Source organism: Gossypium arboreum, chromosome 1 (assembly GCF_025698485.1).
Source record: "Gossypium arboreum isolate Shixiya-1 chromosome 1, ASM2569848v2, whole genome shotgun sequence".
Taxonomy (NCBI): domain Eukaryota; kingdom Viridiplantae; phylum Streptophyta; class Magnoliopsida; order Malvales; family Malvaceae; genus Gossypium; species Gossypium arboreum.
In genome coordinates, this window is record NC_069070.1 from 2,531,505 (window position 1) to 2,555,429 (window position 23,925).

Consider the following 23,925-nt stretch of genomic DNA (forward strand, 5'->3'; position numbering starts at 1 on the left):
TATCATTTTGAGAATATTATTTTTATTTTTATATAATTTATAAAAAATAAAAAAATTAATATTTATCCCTTATTTATTTTTATATTAAATTTATTTGTTACAATGATTTAATGTAATTTAATTAGTCCCAAGTGGAGGCAAAATGATGAAATTAATGATTAAGTTTTTGACAAATATTAAGTCTTTGTTATTTACCACTAAACTATAGAAAAAGATTAAAAATTAGCAGTTGAATTTGAGTATATAATATGATGTCGTTTTCAATGTTGATATTAAGTATATATATATATATATATATATAAAAGAATTTTAATGATGATGAATTGGATTAAGCTTGAATTTCACTAGGCTCCAAAAACTAAACGATTTTGCTTTGAATACCTTGCATTGAATAAGCTTTGCCAAGTCAGATGTTCTTAATTATTGGATTTGTGTTTCTTTGGATAATATTTCTAAATTTGATGTTTATCACCAACAGAATTTCTTATTTAAATATGGTACAATTCTTTGCCTAATTCATGATTTATAAATTATGAATAAAACTTGAAAGAATTGAGAATTTTATATATATTTTTAAAAATTTAACTTGAATTATTAAGATTTAATTTAGTTTAAATTGAAGAAAATTTTAAAATATTTAAGGTTACTTGACACTCATAAATGTCTAGATTTCTTTAAAAATTCAAAAAACTTCTAAATAAGAGAAAATTTCATAAATTTAAATTAACCTCACTACTTGTGAGTGTCAAAATCTTATCCCAATTGTTTCTTTTCTATACAAAATCTTAAAATCCTTTATACATCTTCTATACTATCTTGTATACCTTAAATTTTCTAAATTTATTTTTAAAATTGTATAATGGTTGCTCCCTTATTAAAATTGGAAGAAAATGTTGCTTACCATGTAACAATAATGGAAAGTTCTTTAGTGTCTTGATGTCGTAGTAACTTAGAAAACTAGCATTTAAGAGATGGTAATTTCTATCATGTTTGTCAAGTTGGGAGATTTTATTTCCGTTGTAATATTTATTTTTATTTTGATTGAATGATAGAGATCTGGTATCTATATATTTCTTCTCTACAATAATACTAGAAGATGTAGCGTTATTAATGAATCTTTTAGTCCACGAGCTACTAATAACAGAAAAGTTTGATAATAAATTGGCAACTATACTAGTTGAAGTGCTCAGAAGGGTACTGACTATAGGTTCCAACTCCAATGGTTTTTAAATTAATTTTACATGGTTAAGGAGGTACTTCAGCCAGCTCCTACAACATCCAACTCCTTTTAATATTGAGCGTCTTGCTAGAGCTTACATCCTCCCATTGATTGGAGGTGTGATGCTGCCATAAAAGTTTAACAAAGTTCATTCAACATATCTCCCATCTTTAGCTAATTTCCTAACAGTTGAAACATACAATTGGAAGGAAGTCTACGATTATGACATGCCTTTTATCAGTATCATGGTAAGGATTTGCTATGGATACAGAGAAAAGAGGAGCGCAATTTGTTGTATGTTTCGGGCCAATTGTCTTGGGCATAACTCAGAGGTTGTAGAAGAAGATACTTTTGCACCATACTCAGTTTACAACAAATAATTGAAGGCTTACAGTAATCCATATCTATATCAACTGAAAGATCTTCCTCACTTTCCAAGAATTCATGCAATCTCATGTCATCGAAAGAAGAAGATGACAGTGTGTGGTGAAGCTGCCAAAGTTGGCCAACTTGATGAACGAAGAAATCTGTGACGTTGTGATTAAGGCAGAGGCCATGCTGCTTAAATTGCTTAAGCTCTCATATATTTTGAATCCACCCAAGCTCTCGTACTTGGTGAACTTACCCAAGCTACACAACTTGTGCAACTCCTAATATAACAAGGATGCCTATGCTTGATTTGTCAAGCATCGACCTTGAATTTGTGTAGTTCAAACACCTGTACATGTAAAGGTCATGCTATATCTGTTTACAATCTAGATCAACTAAGTATAAGAATTCAAAAAAGAATCCTAAAAACTGACCTCGATAATCAAATAAGATCATCTCATTAACAACAAATTATTCAAATACAAATTTGGCTATGAGTTAAAAAAAAAAAAAAAAACTCCTCTTCCATTTTAAACATATTTTTAAAAGTAAATTAAAAAACCTATTTTGAAAAAAATATTTTTTTACGATATTGAAATAAAATACAATGTCCGTTTGAATAAATAAACTTAGTTGACGTGACAATATAATATATGGGTAAACTACACAGTTGGCAAGGACGAATCTATTTTTTTTTGAAGGGTTAAAATTGAATTACAAATTTTTGAGATGTCAAATATAGATTTTATCATTTTTGATAGGATTAAATAAAATATTTTTCAATTTTGGGGCTAAAACATAATTTTCTCTTACATTAATTTATAATTTGATATTTTATAAGGAAATAAGATTACAATTTTCTAAAATTTTTGGGAGGGCCTAAAATGTTTGCAATTTAAGCATTGTCGTTACAAATTTTTATCATTTTAGTCAATGTTATTATATAAATTTTTCATTTTAATCAATCCATTATTAATTTGCCATTAAATACACTCATTTGATTAATTTTTTAGAATTAATTTTAGTTTTAGAAAAAGAAAACCTGAAGTTTTATAAGGAATAAATCAATTCTTTAAAAGCCCAAGTCTTCATTTGATTAAAAATAAACTAAAATCTACAAAAAAAAATTAGTGACGAACTAAAATTAATGTATTTAATAACAAATTAACGACCAAGGAATAAAATGATAAAAAATATATAATAACAGTGTCTAAATTGTAATTTTTTTTTTATTTTTGGTTCCAGGAACTTATCAACTATGTACTTTACCCTAATATATGCCTCAAATCCAAACATTTCCAAATCTCATTAAGGAAATTCGTCGAACATCTGTTGTGTGTGTACTTCGTAGTAATCTTGCTCCAAACGTGTTTATGTCACGATCCTAAAACTTGAACGAAGGCTACGTGTGAACCTGCATACTAACTTATAACGAATATTACAAACCAAACCTTCATCCCAAAAGGACTCCAAAATGAATCGTTTCAGGCCTTGTCTTCTCATCCATCATCGTCACCTTCACCAACTTCAAAATGCCGCTCCTCTTTGCTCTCACTTAAAGTCCCGGTCCGTAATACGATTCTCAGGGCCCGACACCATCAAATTCCTTCAGGGTCTTTTATCCAACGATGTACGGAGGTTCGGTGAATCCCCACATGAAGATAACTCGCCCTTCGTGCCGCCTATGTATGCAGCTCTTTTGACTCCTCAAGGAAGGTTTTCGTATGACTTCTTCTTGTATAGACAATCCCGGCCGGAGGAGAAGCTGGACAGGAATGGGTCGGTGGAGATTTTGGCCGATGTTGATGGGTCGGTCTTGGATGAGTTGTTGGCTATTCTTAAGATGTGGGTATTTTTAGTTTTTCTTAAAGATTGTTTTTTTATTTATTTATAATTTTGATTGAATTTAGATTTTCAAAGAACAGTTTTTTTTTTTTTTGTTGTTTAAAGAAGATAAGTAATTAGTATGCTCTTGTTTTTATAACTCACAATCAGCATGAATTCTATATTGTTTGTTGAATTAAATCTAAACTGTTCTTGTATCTTTTAACGCATTGATCATTATACCAACTAGTGTGATGTGTGCTCGTCTTTTATAGTAATAGGAACTCTAAAATTGCTGTTATTGCTTGTTGCATTTACTTAATGTTGCAGATACCGGTTGTGGTCTAAAGTTGATATTGAGAATGTGGCAGAAGACTTCTATTGCTGGCAGAGGTATGGTCGGGGTCTGTCTGAAAAAGACCCCATCCGTTGAAGAACCAGTGGCACCTTCAGTTGGTTGGACGGGTGGCGATGATCGTTCTGGCAATTCAGCTTCACATGGAAATGGTGTTGGATGGCAATGGTTTAAGGATCCTAGATTGGATTGTCTCCGTTTTAGGGGAATTTTCCCATCTGGTTCCACGCGTGAGTTCACCGAACTTTCGTCATTGGCTTTGAGATAACAATCAGTTTTAAGATGTATTGTTTCGTAAGAGTCGCACCGCTCATGCATGCTACCTATTTGTCACTTATATGTGTTATTTTCTCTGTTGCAGCACCTTTAGTTGAGTCCGATAAAGAAACGGATGAAGAGAAATACCTTTTGTGGAGATTAGAAAAGGGAGTTGCAGAAGGCTCAACTGAAATTCCAAAAGGTGCTTGTTTGATTTGCTGCTAATGGTATACTTAAGTTTCTCGAATATTTCTTGCATGTTTCAACTTCGATTTTATAGTTTGCATCTGCTTGTGACATTGTTATTATGTTGTTTAGGGAAGGCAAATCCACTTGAATACAATTTTGCAGGCCTAAATGCAATCAGCTTCGATAAAGGGTGCTATGTCGGGCAAGAGCTTATAGCTCGTACACACCACAGGGGGGTTATTCGCAAACGTTTGCTTCCTTTAAAGTTTCTTGATAATAACGGAAAAGGTAATCTCCCTCGGGTAGGATTTGACAAAGTTAATTATCTTTGCAACGACACGACTAACACCTTTCTGTTATTTCAGAGGTAGAAAGGAAAGTTACTGCTGGTTCGGAGGTGATTAACACTGCCTCCGGTAAGAAAACAGGGAGTGTGACAACTGCATTTGGTTTTTGTGGAATGGGTGTCTTGCGGCTAGAAGAAGCCTTCAAAGGGTCTGATTCATTGACAATACTGGGACAGGAAGATATAAAGGTTGAAGCAATTAGAGCAGCATGGTGGCCCTCAGAATGGTTTCGAGATCAGCAACAGACAGCAGTCGCATAGACTGCCTTACATGCATTGATAAGTTCACCAGGTTTTCGGCCTGGCTTGGCTGTTCACATGGCACAAGACACCGGAACAAAGGGCTCCTCCACGTGTCCGTGTTTCATAGATTTTAAATTCTTCTAGAAGAGAGCTTTGATGCCATTTTGTTTGAATTTCAGTTTACCTGTAACTTCAAGAAATAGAAATAAAGGCAAGAAGAAAGTAGAACATTTGCAAATGCAAATCTATTTTTCATTGAATTAAAATAATGTTTAAATATAAAAAATCCAACAACCATAACCTGGGATTAAGTAATTATATTACACGTGATTTCATGATCAATAAACTCTTAAAAATTATCAACTCAGTTAACAATACTAAAATAGCTAACAAAAAACATGAGAAAAATCAGTGAACAACAACAATGAGAAAGAAACTGCTAAGTTATGTTCTATTTTACACCAGTTCTCTGAATTTCCAAACATTATTTTGAGTAATGTACAACGAGCAAATATAAATGGGAAGCAATGAGAAGATAAAGAACTCCCAAGTCACCTGAAGGACTCCGGTGGCTAAAATGTGTTGATTCTTCATCAATGTTGAATCTTGGCGACCTATGGAAATGACTTTTGCACTGCTGAGTAGCTGATCATATAGGCCGTGATATTCTGAACTTTCAGGAGCCGGAGGTGACTGGCTTTCTTTGGAAGTACTTTCGGGATTGCCCCCATTGCCGTTTGGTTGGTCATCATGATCCTTCTTTTCATCATTCTCTTTGCCGGGGCTCCCACCAGAGCCATCTTTTGGGATGGTTCGAACCAAATCTGCCTTAGCTTCTACTCCAACTCGTCTAAGATGCAGCTGCCATGTTTAACACACCAGTAGAAATAACAGGCTTCTAAATATACTGACAGTACTAAACATTATGAGACAAGTCATGTATTTAAGCATTACACGTTATGTACCTGAAGATGTAGGTTAACTTCATCTGGGCGGGAAAGAAATGGGAAATCCCCGCCTGTTTTCAGATAAGCTCGCCTAGCAGCGGGATACCTCTCACCAAGCTGATCTCTGAGTTCTTGAGGAATTGAAGAGTAGTCATTTGTCTACAAGACCACATAGTCAATGTTAATAATAGAGCCATCAGCTAAAAATGAAGAACTCAACGAAAAATTATTATAAAATCACACTTAAAAGGAATTACAATATATATTTCATTCACTTTTAAAGGAAAAAAAGCTAATGATGTACGTAGGAAATAACCCTTGTTTCCTATAAAAGCATGAATACTTGAAATATGTTTGTGTACAAACCCATGAAAAGTGAGTTTCAGACAACTTACATCCATTATAGTAATGAATGAATCTGAAAGTAGAAGAGGTCCAACTGAAGCATTATCAACTGTGAAAGCCAACCTGGATGCTAAGTCATCTCTTGAGAGAGTTTCGACCTGAAATGATTGTCATATATGGCCTCAGATGGCAAGAGCATGATACATAATGCAGACTTCTAACAGAAAGGCAATAGCCTATAGAAAAGTAAAAGCGTTCAGAATTTCACTGAACATAAAGATGATACACGGAGTGAGATTGATAGAACAAAGTTAAAAATCTAGCAAAACTGTACTAGTATTACATCTAGCTTACGTAAACAAGAACTTTTTCTTGCCAGGATGACCAATTTTAACAGCAGAAGAGGATGTGAAATGCGTTGTACATTTATAAACTATCAAGCGGAAGACCAAAAATGCATTGTACATTTATAAACTTGATGCAAGATTGCTTCAAGATCTCATGTGAAAACTATATGAAAGCAACACATGCCTCACACAAAATGACGGTCACAATAAACCAAAAAAGAAAAATGGTCTGTGTTCCTAGAAACTTACCTGTGAAACAACAAAATCTACAGAATCAGCAATGAAAGGTTCTTGAGGTCCATCATGTATTCCTGTTAAGATGTATCGTTTCAACAAAAAAGATGGGGCCCAACCAACACTGCATGTGACAAGGTAATATTTTAGGGACACTCATTTTTACAAGAAACAAGTAATAAAGATCATGAAAGGAGAAAAAACTGAACAGAAACTAAAAAGTATTGATTAAACTTAATAGTTAATATACAACTATGTATAGCAATAGGTAAACCTATATCACAGGCAATACTAGCTCATATAGAAAAAAAATATGTGAAAGCAGAATGAATACAGTTTTTCATTCACCCAATAAATGCACGCGTGCAAGCAGGTGGTCAATTTACAGGAATTGACTCATTGCAAGGAAAATTGTCCTTTACTCGATGCCACACTAAACTGCACATGAATGGCTATTTGTTTTCAAAATGCCAATAAATTTAAAGCACGCTATGAGGCAAACCTTATGAAAATGATCACTGCATGCACAATCCAACAAATAAAACAACTATAATATAATCCAGCCTAGAGTTGATAAGAAGAAAATAGAGACATACATAGGTGCCCAACGCATTGCCGCTGAAAAGCTGCTTGTCTCCAAAAATGTATTTGATAGAATTAAGGATTTAACCCGTCTAGGACGATGTTGGGCAAAAAGTTGAGCTAGGAAGCCTCCAAGAGATGTGCCATATAAATGTATCTGTAAAAGATATGTTACTTAGTTTACTACGCAAATGCTAGAATTCAAATTAACAGCTGCTGCCATAAACCAGCAAATTGGGATACGATTGCCATTTTAGAACCATGAAACGAACTTACTATGAGAGTAATTAAGTAAAATATTGTGTCACTTTATGTAGGCAGCCTCTTCTTCATTCCGAAAGATATAAAAGGAATAATAAATATCAAATATCCGCAGAAAAGGAAAAACAGATGCTGTAGGTAGGGAAGGAATGAAGGATATGCCAAAAAATTAAATAATTTCTCACATGGTGAACATCAATGGCATCCAAGAACTTTTCGAAACTTTGAATCCACTCTTGATGATTCCAAACACATGGAATATCAACAGAAATTACCCGATAACCCTGAACATTTGTGAAATTTAAACTATTAGACGAAACAAGTAAAAATACGTCACCGTCATAAACGTAATGTTTGGTAAGAGACCATATAGTTATTTGAAAAACCATCTACAAGAAACAAGTAAAATGTTTCCACCAACCAACAAATGAAATGGGAGCCTTTCAGGCTAGCAGTGGTTATAAGGAATTAGGACCCAAGTCTCTAACACAAAACAGAAGTTACAGAACTACAAAACATCCAGTATATCTTAATACTAAAAGCAATAAGGAGACAAATATAGCAGCCATAAAAAAGAACTGATAGCCTATGAAGGTTTCCTTTTATTGTTCTTGTGGGTTTAGAGAGATAAAACAGCCTATCTCAGCTCCCAAAGGAATTCTTCCAAGAACTAAAACAAGGGGGAAAAAAGTACCAAGATATTATCAAAGAGATTATAATAAATATCTTACAACCTTCATGGACAAGGACATGATCTGTTTGTAGTAGACATCTGCTGTCCCAGCAGTTCCAGGAAGACATATAAGTGGAGGAACTACTTTGGGACCAAAATCATAATATCGCCACTGCTTTGTGCCAATCTGTGAAAACAATATGAAACTTCAAAAATAAGTATAAGAAGTAATAGCAGAGACGTGCTGTGTGTCTCCTTTCGAGACACATGCTAAGCAATATAAAAACCAAGGACTGGTCAACTATCCTAGACTTGAAAAAAAAGCATAACTTATCAGAAATCAAAATGTACCTTGTATGACCAACCATATACTTAAAAACAGCTGCCAAGTTACACCATAGAGAAGATAAGGAACCCAAAATCATAAGCATAGAAGTTTAAAAATAATAACAAAACTTCAGCAGCATTAAGGAAAACCAGACAACTACAAACTGGTTAATAACTTCTCATAGAATCAAAATACATTCTTCCCCAGTGAAATAATAATGTCAACTGGTAAACCTGGGCAGATAAAAATTCAAAAATTTACATAATCCAAAACCAACCCTTCAGATATCAAATTGAAATCCCTTAAAAAAAATTTCTCAATGGGGAAATCTAAGTTCATATGGATCAGTGGCTTAATAAAGAAAAACACATTCACAGATGAAACAAAATTAATAAAACAGCTTGAATTATAAATGTATAAAAGTAAAACATAGAATTAAACAAATTCTAGGACCAGCTCGAACAACACTTGGCAATTCCGCAATCGAAATTATCACCAACATGACAACCACACAATAGACCATTGCTAAAACAAAAACATACCCAGTACCACAGTAAGCGTAAGCCATTAAACCTATGATCAAAATTTTATAAAAATTAAAAAAACGAAATAAAAAAAATAAATTACAGGGATCTTGTGAAGAGGGACTTGGGACTTGAAGTGGATATAATCTCCGGGCGCCGAGTAGACGCCTTTCATTGTTGAATCCACTGACTCTTACATTCATTCCATTCGATTCTGTTGTTTTGAATCAATCAATTAAATCGATATTCGATCGATGATCCCTCCGTTTTTATTTATTTATTTGTCCCTTTTATTATTGTTTTCTAACTTTCTATGAGTATTAGCTGTTCTTTCTAATTATTATTCCTTTAATTTTCTTTTCACTTGGCTTAATCTATGATTTGATGCTTAAGTTTCTCATTTTTTCTAATTTAGTACTTATATTTTTAGTTTAATCTGTTACTTGTATTAAATTTATATATTTTGGTCCCGGCGTAACTATGGGCTGCCAGGGTCCCTAAAATAAAAAATTTTTATTTAAGTTTTTAAAATTTTAAAAATTTAAATTAATAAAAGTAAAATTATACTTTGACCCCTTTAAAAATGATAAAATTTTGATTTAATCTTTTAAAAATTTAAAAATATAAACTATTAAAATGAAGAAAGTATATTTTTATTATCGTAAAAATTATAATTTAATTTTGAATTTTTTGAATTCAGAGCACAATTGTTTTCTTATTTTGAGAAAAAAAGATTCATATATCTATGAAGGTGATTCATATAAATGATACACAATGAGTAGTACTTTCATGAAAGCTAAAAGAATGTAGCAAAGTAAGAAGAACCAAATAAAAAACAACAATCAAAGACCCCAAACATGACAAAAATATGAATATTTCCGTTTAGCGTGCGAGACAAAATAGGTTGAATGACTTTCTCATTAAAAATGGTATCTACATCATTTTATAATATAAACAATAAAAATAGTCACTTTTATTTGTCTTACATTATATTTTAGTCACTTATATTTAAAATGTTACGTTTTAGTCACTTATGTTATTATTTTGTTACGAAAGGGTCACTCTTTCTATTAAGTTCCGTTATCTCCCTAACGGAAATCCTACGTGGCAGTCCAACTAAATTTTAAGTGCTAACTTGAATTTACTAATAAGATGAGAATAGATTTTTTATTAAATAAATTTAATTAATTAAAAATTTTAAACCTTAAATCTTAGTTAAAAAACCGTTTATCTCCCCATTTTTTTATTTTCTTTTTCAATTGACTAAAAAAGCTATTATCATCAAAAATTTTTATTCACGTACAAAAACAAAAGATGATTCAATGGAGGGTCTATGTATGTCTTCTTCACCGACAAATTTATGTTTTAAAACTTAAAATGAAGTGGTTGTCGACAAATAAGAAGATGGTAATTGTTTTTGTTCCTAATAATTGTATTTTCCAATTCTTCACGTTATTGAATAATTAGTTTCTCAATCCGATTTTTTCTAATCTGAATCGGCTTGTTTGTTCACAATCCCTTTGTAGGTATCCCTTTTTTTATCTGAAATTCTTTTAGTTGTTAATATTCATATCAAGAATTTTAATTTAGTGTTTTCATTAAACAATAAAAAATCTAATCTTTTGTTTTTCAGTATTGAATAAAAAAGATAGAAGAATGCAAAGATGACATACCTGAACCCTCCATTGAATCCATCTTTATGAAGCAGTCAATTTGATTTCAATTATTTTGATCTTAATAATAGTTTTTCCAGTCAAATAAAAAAAAAACCATTGAAAAAAAGGAGAGACTGAAGAAAAATTAAAAAGAGGAGATGAACATTTTTTTAGTTAAGGTTTAGGTTTAAAAATTTTAATTAATTAAAGTTTTTAATTGGAAATCTATTTTCATCCTATTTAGAAATCCAAGTTAGCATCTAAAATCTAGTTGGACTGCCACGTAGGATTACCGTTGAGAGATAACGGAGCTTAACGGTAAAGTGATCACTTCATAACAAAATAGTAACATAAGTGACTAAAACGTAACATTTCAAATATTAGTGACTAAAATGTAACCTGAGGCAAACAAAAGTGACTATTTTTGTAGATTACCCTATTTTATACAAAAAACAAATAAGCTTAACTTAGTTGAAAGTTGATCGACTACGATGGCTGATCTTGGCTTGTAAGTGTTGGTTTACTTGCTGTGGAGTCTAAAGGAGGATCCCATGTTCCTCTGATCTCGGGTTGTTCGTTCCTCTACTTCTTGGGCTGTGTTTCGCCATTATTGGCTATGTATGGTTGCAAATGTTGGGAGTTTGTTGTTTGGTCTGCTTGTTTTCTCTCTAATTTTACACTTAAGTTTGTTTGTGGTAGTGGTTTCACGTAGCTTGTCCTAATCTTATCTCCTAGTTTGTCCGAATTTGTTTTGTAAATTTACTTGGTTGGAGTATTCTCCTACTAAAAATGTGTTTCTCATGCTATCTTTTCTCAAAACAAATTGTTCATCATGGAACGGATGCATATTCTGTTAAAGGTTTTAATAATTGGAAAAAACTTAATTATGGAAAAAAGTTTGCTTTCTTGAATCATATTGGCCAAGATCCATGCTCTTCACATAATAATGCTGAGAAAAGTTGTCAAGATTTGTTAAATCAATCTTGGCACATTGATAAGGTTATTGATGCACAAAATTTAGATAAAAAAAAAATATAACCGCTTACAAGTTAAGACTTCAATTGATGTTGTTCAATGGTTAACTTTGCAAGGATGTGCTTTTAGAGGTCATGATGAAACTTCTAATTCAAGAAATCGAGGTAATTTTCTTGAATTAATTACACTGTTAGCTTTCTATATTGATAAAGTTTCCAAAGTTGTTTTGGACAATGCTCTAAAAAATGCTAAATATACTTCTCATATGATTCAAAAGGAGATTTTACATATTATTGCAAATAAAGTGCATCATAAAATTCGTGAAAACATTGGAGATTCTAAATTTTTTATCATTATTAATGAGGCATGTGATGAATCTAAAAGGGAGCAAATGGATACTATTTTGAGATATATTAATTAGAAAGGATTTATAAAAAAATGTTTCTTTGATCTTGTACATGTCTAAAATACTGCACCAATAACTTTGAAAGAGGAAGTATGTGTTATTTTTTCTTGGCATTGTCTTGATGTTCAAAATATCTGATATCTGAGGTCAAGGATATGATGGTGCTAGCAACATACGGGGTGAATGGAACAGTTTGCAAGCATTGTTTTTAAATGATTATCCCTATGCATATTATGTTCATTGTTTGGCTCATCGACTCTAGTTGGCACTAGTTGCTGCTTCTCGAGAGGTAATTCCTATTCATAATTTTTTCTCTGATTTGAACTTTATTATTAATATAATTAGTGCATCTTGCAAATGCCATGATCAATTACAAGTTGCCCAAGCAATTGAAATGGCAAATATGTTGGCAATTTATGAACTTGAAATTGATAAATGACTTAACCAAATTGGCACTATGAAACGAGCTAGAGAAACCCATTGGAGCTCTCATTTTAGTTATGTTTGTAGCTTGATAACCATGTTTGATGCTACTTGTTTTGTTCTAGAAAATAGTATTGAAAGTGGCTCTAATTATTCTATCTGCGGGGATGCAGCTGCAACATATAAGAAGATTACATCTTTTGATTTTGTTTTTATCTTATATCTAGTGTCATATCCCAAAAATCGGGTTAGTAGAAACTAGGTTAATGAAATGAGAATGGTCACATCCGAATTTCTTTTAGATGACCTTATCACATTTGATAATAAATATCAATTATAATGATTAAGTAGAGGTAAAGCTGTCCTTGATGATCTGAGTTTAAATCTTGTAACACTCCTCATCCGTATTCATGATCAGAATAGGGTTACAAGGTATTATCGATCAATCACATCATTTAACATACATAATTCATACATTTATGCATTCTTACTCAAATGCCATTCAATCATATTCACATTGTCCCTTATAAGGGCCTACAAGGCCTTAAACATGCTTTAGAAGTGGTTCGAGACTAAATCGATATCATACAAAATTTATGAAAAACTTAGAAATTTTTCATCTATACAAGGGTCACATGCCCGTGTGAACAGACTGTTTGCCTTACACGGCTAGTAGACACGCCCGTGTCACAAGCCATGTGGAAATAGGGAATACATACTGACTTGGGTCACACGGCCGACCACATGCCCGTGTGCCCTTCGAAGTGGCCACACATGCTCGTGTGCCAGGTTTTGTGCTAGGTCATGCCAATCCTATAGGGTATACTGACTTATGTAACAGGGCAAGTCACACGCCCGTGTGCTAGGCCATGTGCCATTTAGGGGGGTATACTAATTTGTGCCAAACGGTCAGTCACATGGCCGTGTGTGAGGCCGTGTGGAGCACACTAATTTCAACTCAATTTTAACACCAAGGGACACACGACCGTGTAACCTAACTGTGTGTTGCACACGGCTGAGACACACGCCCGTATCTCTACCTGTATGGACAAAAATAGGTCATTTGCAAAGCCAATTTGCCACCCTTTTTACACATACCTACACAAGTTCATATGGTAATGTTTTAAGTCACAAATATGCAACCAAAGTTCATCAATCAACACATAATCATACATTATCCATTTCAACTAAATTCAATACCCAATTCTATACCATTTACTCAATCAAATACCAAACAATTTAACTTGCTATACTAAGCATAATTCACATATATAATTCATCTAACTAAACCAATTCAAATATACATAATCACTTCAGCTCCATTCATTCATTATAAGTCTATTACCAAACATTAAAAGTAAAACCCTTGCAGTTTCATAAAGCATCATTAAGTTTATCATCTTATGCCATTACAAATGGCCAAAATACATATACATCAAACATACCAAAATGACTCAAGCCTATACATGCCATATACCATATATACATAGATTCAAAAGTACCAAAATAGATGTTCGATAGTGTGATGAAGTCTCTGACGATTCCCAAATCCGAGCTAGCTTCGTAGAACTATAAAACATAGGAACAATTAAACAAAGTAAGCTATAAGCTTAGTAAGTTCGTATGTGAACATGAAATAATTACAACACTCATTAACAACTCAAATTGGAAAATATCATTAACATTTAAAGATTCATTTCATGAATTAAAATAAAACTTATCCATATCTCAATTTTTAAGTTCACAACTTTAACAACTCGATACTTGAATAGTTTTCCGTACATATCTGTACCGATACATTTTTATTTCTTATCAATACCCTTATCAAACCACTCCGGTTTACAAATGCTCACAATACAATTTCATCAATTTTCCAATGCCATAGTCCAACTATGGTCTTACACACATACTTTGTAAAGGCTTTGCCGTGGTCTTTCATTCGTATGCCATAACCCGGCTATGGTCTTATTATTTGATTGTCATAGCCAGGCCATGATCTGGTTCAGCAACTTGCCTTATTCAATTCGTACTTTTCATTTAATATCTCAACATTTGTTCAATAGAATAATTAATGTTTCAATTTCATCCATCAAAATAGATAGGTACACATTTAAGTTCAATTATATGAACTTACCTCCTATTCGGAATTGACGAATCGGATCGACTATTCGACAACCTTGCTTTTCCCCTGATCTAAATTCGAATTCTTTCTTTCTTGATCTATAAATTCAAAATTAACTTATTTATTAATATACTCATTCAATTTAATCCAAAAATATACATTTAAGCATTTTTACACATTTTCCCCTAATGTTTCATAACTTTTACAAATTAGTCCTTATTTCACAAACATACAAATTCAAACAATTTAATCCAATTTCATCATAGCCAAATGTCACTAGTGTCCCTAGTAGCCCACATAGTTCATTTATTTCACATTTTAACCACTCAATTTGCACTTTTCACAATTTAATCCCTTTTTGACATTTTTGTCAAAAATCATTTTACAAAACTAGTTTAACTATAAACAAACTTTCATAATCTATCATAATTCATCAAATTACTCAAGCATTCAACAATTTCAAATTTTTAAACCCTTAACAAGTTCAAAATCTATGGTACGAGATAGCTAGAATACAAAGCAAAGATCTCAAAAACGTAAAAATCATCAAAAACCGAGCTCAAATCGTACCTTAATCAAGCCTAATGTGTGCCGAACCCTAAGTGTTCATCAATGGCTTCTTTTATTCTTCAATATTCGGTCATAAGAAGAACAGGTGGACAAAATTCTATTTGTTTTTATTATATTAACCTTTATTAATGAATTACTATACTAACCTTAATAATAAACATATAAAATCATATAATGGATGTCCATTAATGTCCATTAACATATAGAATGGTATAATTACCATTTAAGGCCATTAAATTTAAAATCCAAGGCCAATTGACACCTTTAACAAATAGAATGCAACTTTTGCATTTTAAGTGATTTAGTCCTTTTTCTCAAATTGAACTATTAAACGATAAAATTAGCTTACGAAATTTTTACACATGCATGCTATCATGCTGTAAACACCAAAAATAATATTAAAATAATTTTACAACATCGGATTTGTGATTTTGAAACCACTGTTTCGATTTAGCTAAAACCAGGCTGTTACAAATCCCTTCCCTCTTGTTAATTTCTATTTGGTGCAAATTTGTTTTAAACCTTTAACAAAGGTCATCCCATGCTTTTAAATATTTTTGGTTAAAAGGGTAACAAGCAAGCGAGTGGTCAAGTCGTTAAGAGCTTAATTAATTTCCTAAAGGTTCTATGTTCAATTCCAAATTCTTTCCTTATGTGTGAGTCAACTTTCCCTCATTAAGCTCTCTTTTCACTCCCATAATCCCCTTTTTGCTCATTTGTCCCCTCAACATACCATTCTCTTCACCCTTACCTTATGTGATTCATTAAACCTAGACAAGATGAAGAACACCCTTTTGTTCCATCTTTTCATTCTTTTCCTTTTCATTGTCATTCCTCTTATTTGCTCTTCTATTTTCTCTCTTCCTCACATGAACCACCATTATTTTGATTTGGTCTCCTTTTTTCCACTGTTAGCCACCACCATTTGACCTAAACAACACCATTCCATCATCCATCCTCCTCTTCTCTTCTTCTTTTTGTTCTTTCATCGTCCTTAGCGCCAGCATCCACCACTATGGCAACCACTATGCAACTCTTTGCTTTTTATTTTTTATTTTTCTCTCTTCTCATTTCTACTCTTTTAAGTGAGTGACTAAACCCATATTATTTTCTTCTCCTTTGTCGAACTCCCGCCTCCGTCGTCAGACCATCGCCATTGTCGTTGCTGTAGCACCACCGCTGACGGATGTGTTTCCTCCTCTTTTCTTCATCATTTTTTAACCTACACAATTTCTTTTAGTAAATAAAATCATACACTATTTATTTCACTTAGTTTCTTATATTTTAAGTCTTTATTTCATAAACTTACTCTTAATCAAGCCCCTCTTTAGATAGTTCAATTTTTCTGGATTGAAATCAAGACGATCCATTGATCTCTCTTTTTCGACCGAGATAGAGTAAGTACAAGGGTTGAATGAGAACCACTCCTCCCTCACTATTTCTCTCTTGACCGAATATTCATAAGAGTTATGGTGAGTTTTTCCCTTGTTTATTAACATTTAGTTATGATGTCTTTTTGAAGAGCTGATCAACATCAATACAAAAAATCATCAAACTCGTGAAAGGAATCATGATTCTTAATTCACAAGGGTAAGTGTCAAATGGGAGATTCATTTAATAAACTTATCTTTTATGATGATCATGGTAAACTTTGACGAAAGACTACCGTTTGTGTGACTAGGTGATCCATTGGATAGATCTAAGTGTAGGTGTCTTAGAGATTTGTAACACATCAGATTTACAATCAGGTGTGGGTTTTTACAATAATTAAAAAAATATGAAAATATATTTCATGTTGTTAAAATTTTATTAGTATTATTAAATGATGCTTATCAAGAATACTCTATGGATTCGAAAAGAGGAATAAAACCCATTGAATTGGAATATTTAAGTAAGTGAAACTAAATTGTTGTTTTTGTGATTTGTATGATGTGTGATCTTGATTATTATTATTGATATAAAATGTATGAAAATCTCATTATCATGTTATGTGATGTTATTGCATATGTGAGTTTCACATGATTTATAAAATGTGAAATATTGATATATATATATATTGTGTAAATATATGATCAGCATGTTAAGCATGCCTATGTGATTTTAAGTGATAAGTGATATAATGAGCATGTCTCACATGCCAAAGTGAAAAACTGATTTTTGTTGCAATATCACATGCATGGTGTGAGATATGTGAAAGAATGAAGAAGTGATAGTTTATCTACAAAAGTGGTGGCTTGTCCATAATATTATAAAGTGGTGGTTTATTTGCAAAAGTGGTGGCTTATCCACAATATTATTAAGTGACAGTTTATCTGCATTACTGTGAAATTGTTTACAAATTAGAGTATTTGGATGGACAAGTTCTAGGGAACTTGATTGTGGTGCGCAACGATGATGGGGTAGAATGTGTTAAATGTTTTATAAAACAACATCGCCATGATCATGTGCATAAAGTGAAATGTTTACTTGATTGATCATTATGTGTTTATTTACATTTATTTGTTAAAAGATTCACACTGGGCTTTAAAAGCTCACCCCTTTAGTGCTATAACCTTTCAAGTAATACTTGGACATAGGGTTGGATTCAGCATTTGGTGGAGCCTCTCGAATAGTTTACTTTATGGATTTTTAAACTATGTGGTTTCTGTTTGTGGACTTTGGACACTTTTTTTATTTTGAGTTGTTGGTCATTTTATAACTTAGAACTGCTATGCATGCATAAAAAAAAATCATGCGATTTCAAGTATTTTAAAATATGGAGTTTATTTAAACTATTTACAATTTTACATGGTTTAAAACAAAATTATAATTCGTAATTTTCTAAGTAGTTTTATGAAAGTCTTTGTGAAAGATTTTACACAAAACCTTTTAGTAAATAATTATAATACAAAATCTTTATTTTCAAATAACTTAAAATGACATTATAATATAATGTCGCACTTTCAAATAACTTAAAATGACATTATAATATAATGTCGCACTTTACTTTCAAAAGATTATATTTTAATAAGTATTTTTTCAAAGAAAAAATCATTAAATATTTAAATTTCTATGTTTTCACAAAACACCTCAACCTTAGTCAATTTCAAGTATTGTTAAAGTAACTTCCGAGATTCAGTCATAACATTTAGGCTTGGTTTAAGGCGTTACATCTAGTGAAAGAGTTAATGAGTATTACAGATATTAGTTGTTAGCATCTACAACAAAAAACCCAAGATATAGTAAATGCTATGTCTTTAGTCTCAAACACCAAAACTTTGAAACAAAAGTCGAGAGAAGATGGTTGCGACAATTTATTGGAAGTTGTGAAAGCATTTTGTGAAAAGTACTATATTGAGGTTCTTGAAATGGATTCTCCATATGTGGCAAACCACGGTCATCACCAACATATTGATTTCAATATGGAGCACCATTATCAGGTTGAGATATTCAATGCTGCTATAGATTCTCAACTTCTTGAGCTAAATAGTAAATTTAATGAACTGGCAATTGATCTTCTTAAATTTAATGAACTGGCAATTGATCTTCTTACCCTTAGCTCTGTTTTGGATCCTAAGGATGCTTATAAATCTTTCAATATGGATTATATTTCTTGTATTGTGGAAAAATATTATCCTATTTATTTCATTGAGCAAGAGAAAGTAATCTTTAAGAATCAGCTACAACATTATAAGTAAAATGTTCCAAATCATCTGAAATAGTAAAACCTGTCCACAAGTTCTGATCTTTGTCAAGGATTAGCAGACACAAATATCAAAGGTATTTTTCTTGTTGATAGATTAATCCATTTTTTGTTGACTCTTCCTGATTCAACTGCAACTACAGAAAGAGCATTTTTGGTGATGAAAATTGTCAAAATCAGGCTTCGCAACAAAATGAAGGAAGAGTTTCTTATAGATAATTTTGTTGTTTATATTGAGAGAGAGATTGCTGAAACTTTTGATTTAGACTCTATATTTAGTAATTTTATTCCCCGGAAAAAATGTCGTGTACACTTTTAAGTAATGATATGTTATTTCTTTTTAATTTTTGGAAAATTGCTTCTTTTGAATCGATTTTTTATATTTAAATCGATTGTCATGTTGAAATACTGCTTTTTTTAATCAAGTGTTTATACCTTTAAATCGATTGTTACATAAAACATCTAATTTTAGCTTGCCCCCCCTAAGATTAACATCCTGGCTCCGCCACTACCCATATCTTTTGCATAATACAGTTCAATAACCATATAATAATTGAAATCTAAATCATGCAATTAGAGTAAAACAATAATTTTAACATACATTTTCTTGCAATAAAGATTTCTTTTAAATCAAAATTTGACAAGGTCACTAACCTTGATGCAACTACATTTGCCAATATCCGTCCTCATAATACCATGCTTGTAGTGGCATGTGAATGAGTGGTGACAGACAAGTCTTTTTTAAATTATCATAAAATGCGAAAATAAAAACCTTAAAATTGTTGGTGTGTGAAGATAAAAATAAACTTATGAGAAATTAACGAATACTTCAAGGCGTGTATTAATATCACTTTCTTTAATGTTCTATTTGCCCTTCACCTATATTATAGTGTGTAAAAGAGTTACTGACAAATGAATCTTAAGGATACAATGAAACCCAATGATTGTCTACGTTTTACACTGATAGAAACAGTTCACTGAACAATAAGTAAAGCATAGCAATGATATTAATTTCTATAAAGAATTTTTGCAATAATTCTTTATAGAACAATATAGGAATACAAAAATGGTGGCGAAATAGAAAAAAACTTTGTTTTATATTTTTAGATGTATCATACAAATGAAAGTTCACTCTTATTTATAGAAAGTCTTATTACTCTTCATAGAAACATTATTACGTAAATGGACAGTCATATTTTTAATAATAAATATAATTATTTAATAGATATCTAATGAATAATTATGGCTATTTATTAATAATTAAAAAATAACTTTTGAATTAAAAAATAACTATAATAGTAACTTTTAATTTGAATCATTGCATATAATTACAACAGGTACGGATGATGATAAATGTCAAAGTTCTATTAGGAACGGCCACATAATCATGTGGCCTTGGAAATTTCGTCTTTCATCTTACACCCGAAGCGGCAATAATGGCTTTGCCAATCTAATCTGAATTACCTTTAGCTTTTAGGGGAAATTATGGAGAAAACTTCATGTCTTCATTTCTGTTTCATTTCATGCTTAGTTTTATTCATTATTGTAGGTTCATGGTACCGTTCTAGCATTTCATCGTTGCCTGGTTACTCACTGCAAACTCAAAAACCGATATATCACTCAGCTGAGACCCCTCACCATCCACTTGATCCTCTTACTGTGAAAGAAATCAACAGGGTCCGGACCATCCTCTCATCTTATGAACCCTTTTCATTTACGTTCCCTACTATTCATACTATACTGCTCGATGAACCAGACAAGGTACAGGTTCTGAAGTGGAGAAAAGGTGACCCATTTCCACCACGAAAAGCACAAGTTTTGGCTCTGCTGAATGGCCAGTCCCATGTGCTTAATGTGGACTTGGATTCTATACGTGTCACTAGCCATGTCATCAATCCACGCTCAGGCTATCCGATGCTATCTATGGACGATATTTCGGCGGCGTCTAAAGCACCGTTTTCTAATGCGGAATTCAACAAATCTATTGCTGCCCGTGGGGTGTCATCATCAGAGTTGATCTGCTTACCTCCTTCGGCAGGCTGGTTTGGGCCTAATGAAGAAGGCAAAAGAGTTGTGAAGGTCCTGTGTTTCTCTAACCAAGGCACACCCAATTTCTACATGAGACCCATTGAAGGGCTCGTCATGACGGTGGACTTGGATACAATGGAAGTGCTGAAATTCTCTGATACGGGCCGAGATATCCCCATTCCAAAAAGTACCGACACAGATTACAGGTACACAGCTCAAAAGAAGGAACCACAAATGGAACCATTGAACCCAATTTCCATAGAACAACCAAAAGGACCAAGTTTTAGAGTTGAAGATGGGCATATAGTGAAGTGGGCCAACTGGGTGTTTCACCTCAAGGCTGACCACCGCGCTGGTTTGGTGATTTCGAGGGTCATGGTGCGGGACTCGGAGAATGGTGAGCTGAGGGATGTGATGTACAAAGGGTTCGCTTCAGAATTTTTTGTACCATACATGGACCTTGATGAGTCCTGGTATTTTAAGTCGTATATGGATGCTGGTGAGTTTGGTTTAGGGATGTCAGCCCTTCCACTTGTGCCACTAAATGATTGTCCAAGGCACTCTTATTACATGGACGGCATTTTCGCTACTCCCGATGGAAACCCATTTGTTCAGCCCAACATGATTTGCCTGTTTGAGCGCTATACCGGCGACATCAGTTGGCGACATTCAGAGGGCCTACTCACTGATTTCCAGGTAATAAATAACTCCAACAATAGTAACAATGATAAACCCTGATACTTTTAAAATAAGCTTAACTATGAAATAGGCCCCCAAATTATATTATTCTTTTCACTTAAGTACTAAAGTTGTTCGGGGGAAAATGTACTTAAATAATAATTCCTCTCATGTTGTCAACAATATCCAATTAAAAACGTGTCATATATTGTATGCTTATTGCTTGATATGAATTTGAGTAAATGGGAAAGTAATTGATGGTATAGAAAACACTTTTTTACCAGAAAAAAGAAACTTCGAAGTACGAGAGTCTTGCGACATGTTTCAAAAGTTGTTTCCTATCTATTTTAATGTTTAATTAAGATATAAAATAATCTAAACTTAACACGAGTCTATTTAATCTAATAGAGGTGAAATTTTTATTTTAATATCGTTATAGCTCTATAATCATATCAACTTCATAAGAATAATATGAATTTAGCACAATCCTATTTAATTTAATAGAGGTGAAATTTTTATTTTAGTATCGTTATAGCTCTATAATCGTACCAACTTCAAAATAAATCATTTTTAAAGTAAAAAAAAAATTAAGAGAACTTGATTTTAACTTTTCAAATACAGAGAGTAGATTGCAAACATTATAAAAATTATAATCAATGAAAACATATTTTAATTTGTTTTTCTATTTCCATTATTGTACTTGTAGATTAGGGAGGCAAGACCAAAAGTAACTCTCGTTGCTCGTATGGCAGCATCAGTGGGAAACTACGATTACATCTTTGATTGGGAGTTTCAAACAGATGGTTTAATAAATGTTAAGGTCATTCTCTTATGCCATTAATTTTCACCAAGTTCTCCCTCAGCAATAGCGTATGCCATTCATTTTGTATGATTTAACTTTGTACAGGTAGGACTTTCAGGAATGCTAATGGTGAAAGGCAGTCCTTACCATCAAGCGCCTAACCAAGATGCCATGTCGGGTCCTCTCATTTCCGAGAATCTCATCGGAGTAGTTCACGATCACTTTGTTACCTTTCACCTCGACATTGATATCGATGGGGCAAACAATTCGTTTGTTAATGTTAATCTTGTTAAGGAACGGAGTTTACCAGGGGAATCCCCTAGGAAGAGCTACTTGAAAGCTAAGAGAAAAATAGCTAAGACTGAAAAAGATGCACAAATTAAGCTTAAATTGTATGATCCCTCAGAGTTTCATATGATTAATCCTTCTAAAAGGTCTAGGCTAGGAAATCCAACAGGATACAAGATTGTTCCTGGAGGAACTGCAGCTAGTTTGCTTGATCATAGTGATCCTCCACAACTAAGAAGCGCCTTCACCAACAGCCAGGTAAAACCCTTTTATCCTTTTTTTGCTCTTGATTGAATGATTTTGCACTCTTTATTGAGTTCTTTTTTTGAATAGATATGGGTGACTCCTTATAACAAGAGTGAACAATGGGCTGGTGGGCTTCTAACTTATCAAAGTAGGGGAGATGACACTCTTGCTGTGTGGTCTGAAAGGTATAAAACTCGATAAATGAATCAATTCTTGTAATGCATACGTTCTACCCTGATTTTCTGCTTTAATCCATCGAGAACAGGGATCGTTCTATTGAAAATAAGGATATCGTGTTGTGGTACACCTTGGGGTTCCATCACATTCCATGCCAAGAAGATTTCCCTGTAATGCCAACAGTGACATCAGGGTTTGAGCTAAAGCCTGTCAATTTCTTCGAAAGCAACCCAATTCTTCGAGCTGCCCCAGCTTTTGAGAAAGATTTACCTGTTTGTAGGCCTAGTGCTTCCCCTTGAAGTCTTGATTAGCACTTGAAAGCTCTTCTCTTACCATAAGATCCCAGTTCATGCCTGCAATAGAATATATCATACAAGTTATCTATCTTCGAGAAAAAAAGATCATATTATTATCACAATCAAATGTATTTTAGTAATGTATTGTTGATTGTAAATTCCAAAAAATCATTTTAGCAATCGGAGGGGTTTAGGTAATATTATTGTGTGAATTAATCTGAAAATTTGATATGATATTAACGTTGTGCTGGACCATTTATTTAAAAGCTGTTTGATAATAGATAAATATTTCTTATATTTTTTAATATTTTTTATATGTTGTTTTTTTATAGAATTCTCAAAACTACCCCTTCTCGACCCCTAAATAGGAGGATAGTGTGCTTCAGCACATTCGAACTCACGTCTTCCTACAATGACAACAATATCAATATCAATCAAACTAAGATTTAATTAGCATATTTTTAAATAATTTAAATTTGAAAATAAAGAGAAAAAACTCAAAAATTAAGTACATATAGTCATATAGAGTATGA

General features: G+C 32.7%; 3 protein-coding genes and 1 pseudogene across 3 annotated transcripts; 3 read left to right on the forward strand and 1 right to left on the reverse strand.

Moving 5' to 3' along the window:
• The first annotated feature begins 2,855 nt into the window (after positions 1-2,855).
• Positions 2,856-5,041, forward strand: LOC108480331 (putative transferase At4g12130, mitochondrial; annotated as a pseudogene).
• Positions 5,042-5,133: 92 nt separating this feature from the next.
• Positions 5,134-9,382, reverse strand: LOC108480330 (uncharacterized). The gene is made up of 8 exons (XM_017783286.2): positions 9,148-9,382; positions 8,254-8,379; positions 7,705-7,803; positions 7,273-7,415; positions 6,692-6,800; positions 6,146-6,253; positions 5,769-5,909; positions 5,134-5,664 (listed from the first exon to the last, which is right to left on the reverse strand). The coding sequence occupies exons 1-8, from the start codon at positions 9,217-9,219 to the stop codon at positions 5,260-5,262; spliced, it is 1,203 nt and encodes a 400-aa protein (XP_017638775.1). The 5' UTR covers positions 9,220-9,382; the 3' UTR covers positions 5,134-5,259.
• A 9,043-nt stretch (positions 9,383-18,425) lies between these two features.
• On the forward strand, positions 18,426-18,872 carry LOC108481788 (uncharacterized). Its single transcript, XM_017784869.1, has one exon. The coding sequence runs from the start codon at positions 18,426-18,428 to the stop codon at positions 18,870-18,872; it is 447 nt and encodes a 148-aa protein (XP_017640358.1).
• Positions 18,873-20,218: 1,346 nt separating this feature from the next.
• LOC108482396 (amine oxidase [copper-containing] gamma 2-like) lies at positions 20,219-23,697 on the forward strand. The gene is made up of 5 exons (XM_017785521.2): positions 20,219-21,601; positions 22,290-22,403; positions 22,491-22,931; positions 23,007-23,104; positions 23,185-23,697. Exons 1-5 carry the CDS (start codon positions 20,363-20,365, stop codon positions 23,393-23,395), a joined length of 2,103 nt encoding a protein of 700 aa, XP_017641010.1. The 5' UTR covers positions 20,219-20,362; the 3' UTR covers positions 23,396-23,697.
• Positions 23,698-23,925: the final 228 nt, after the last annotated feature.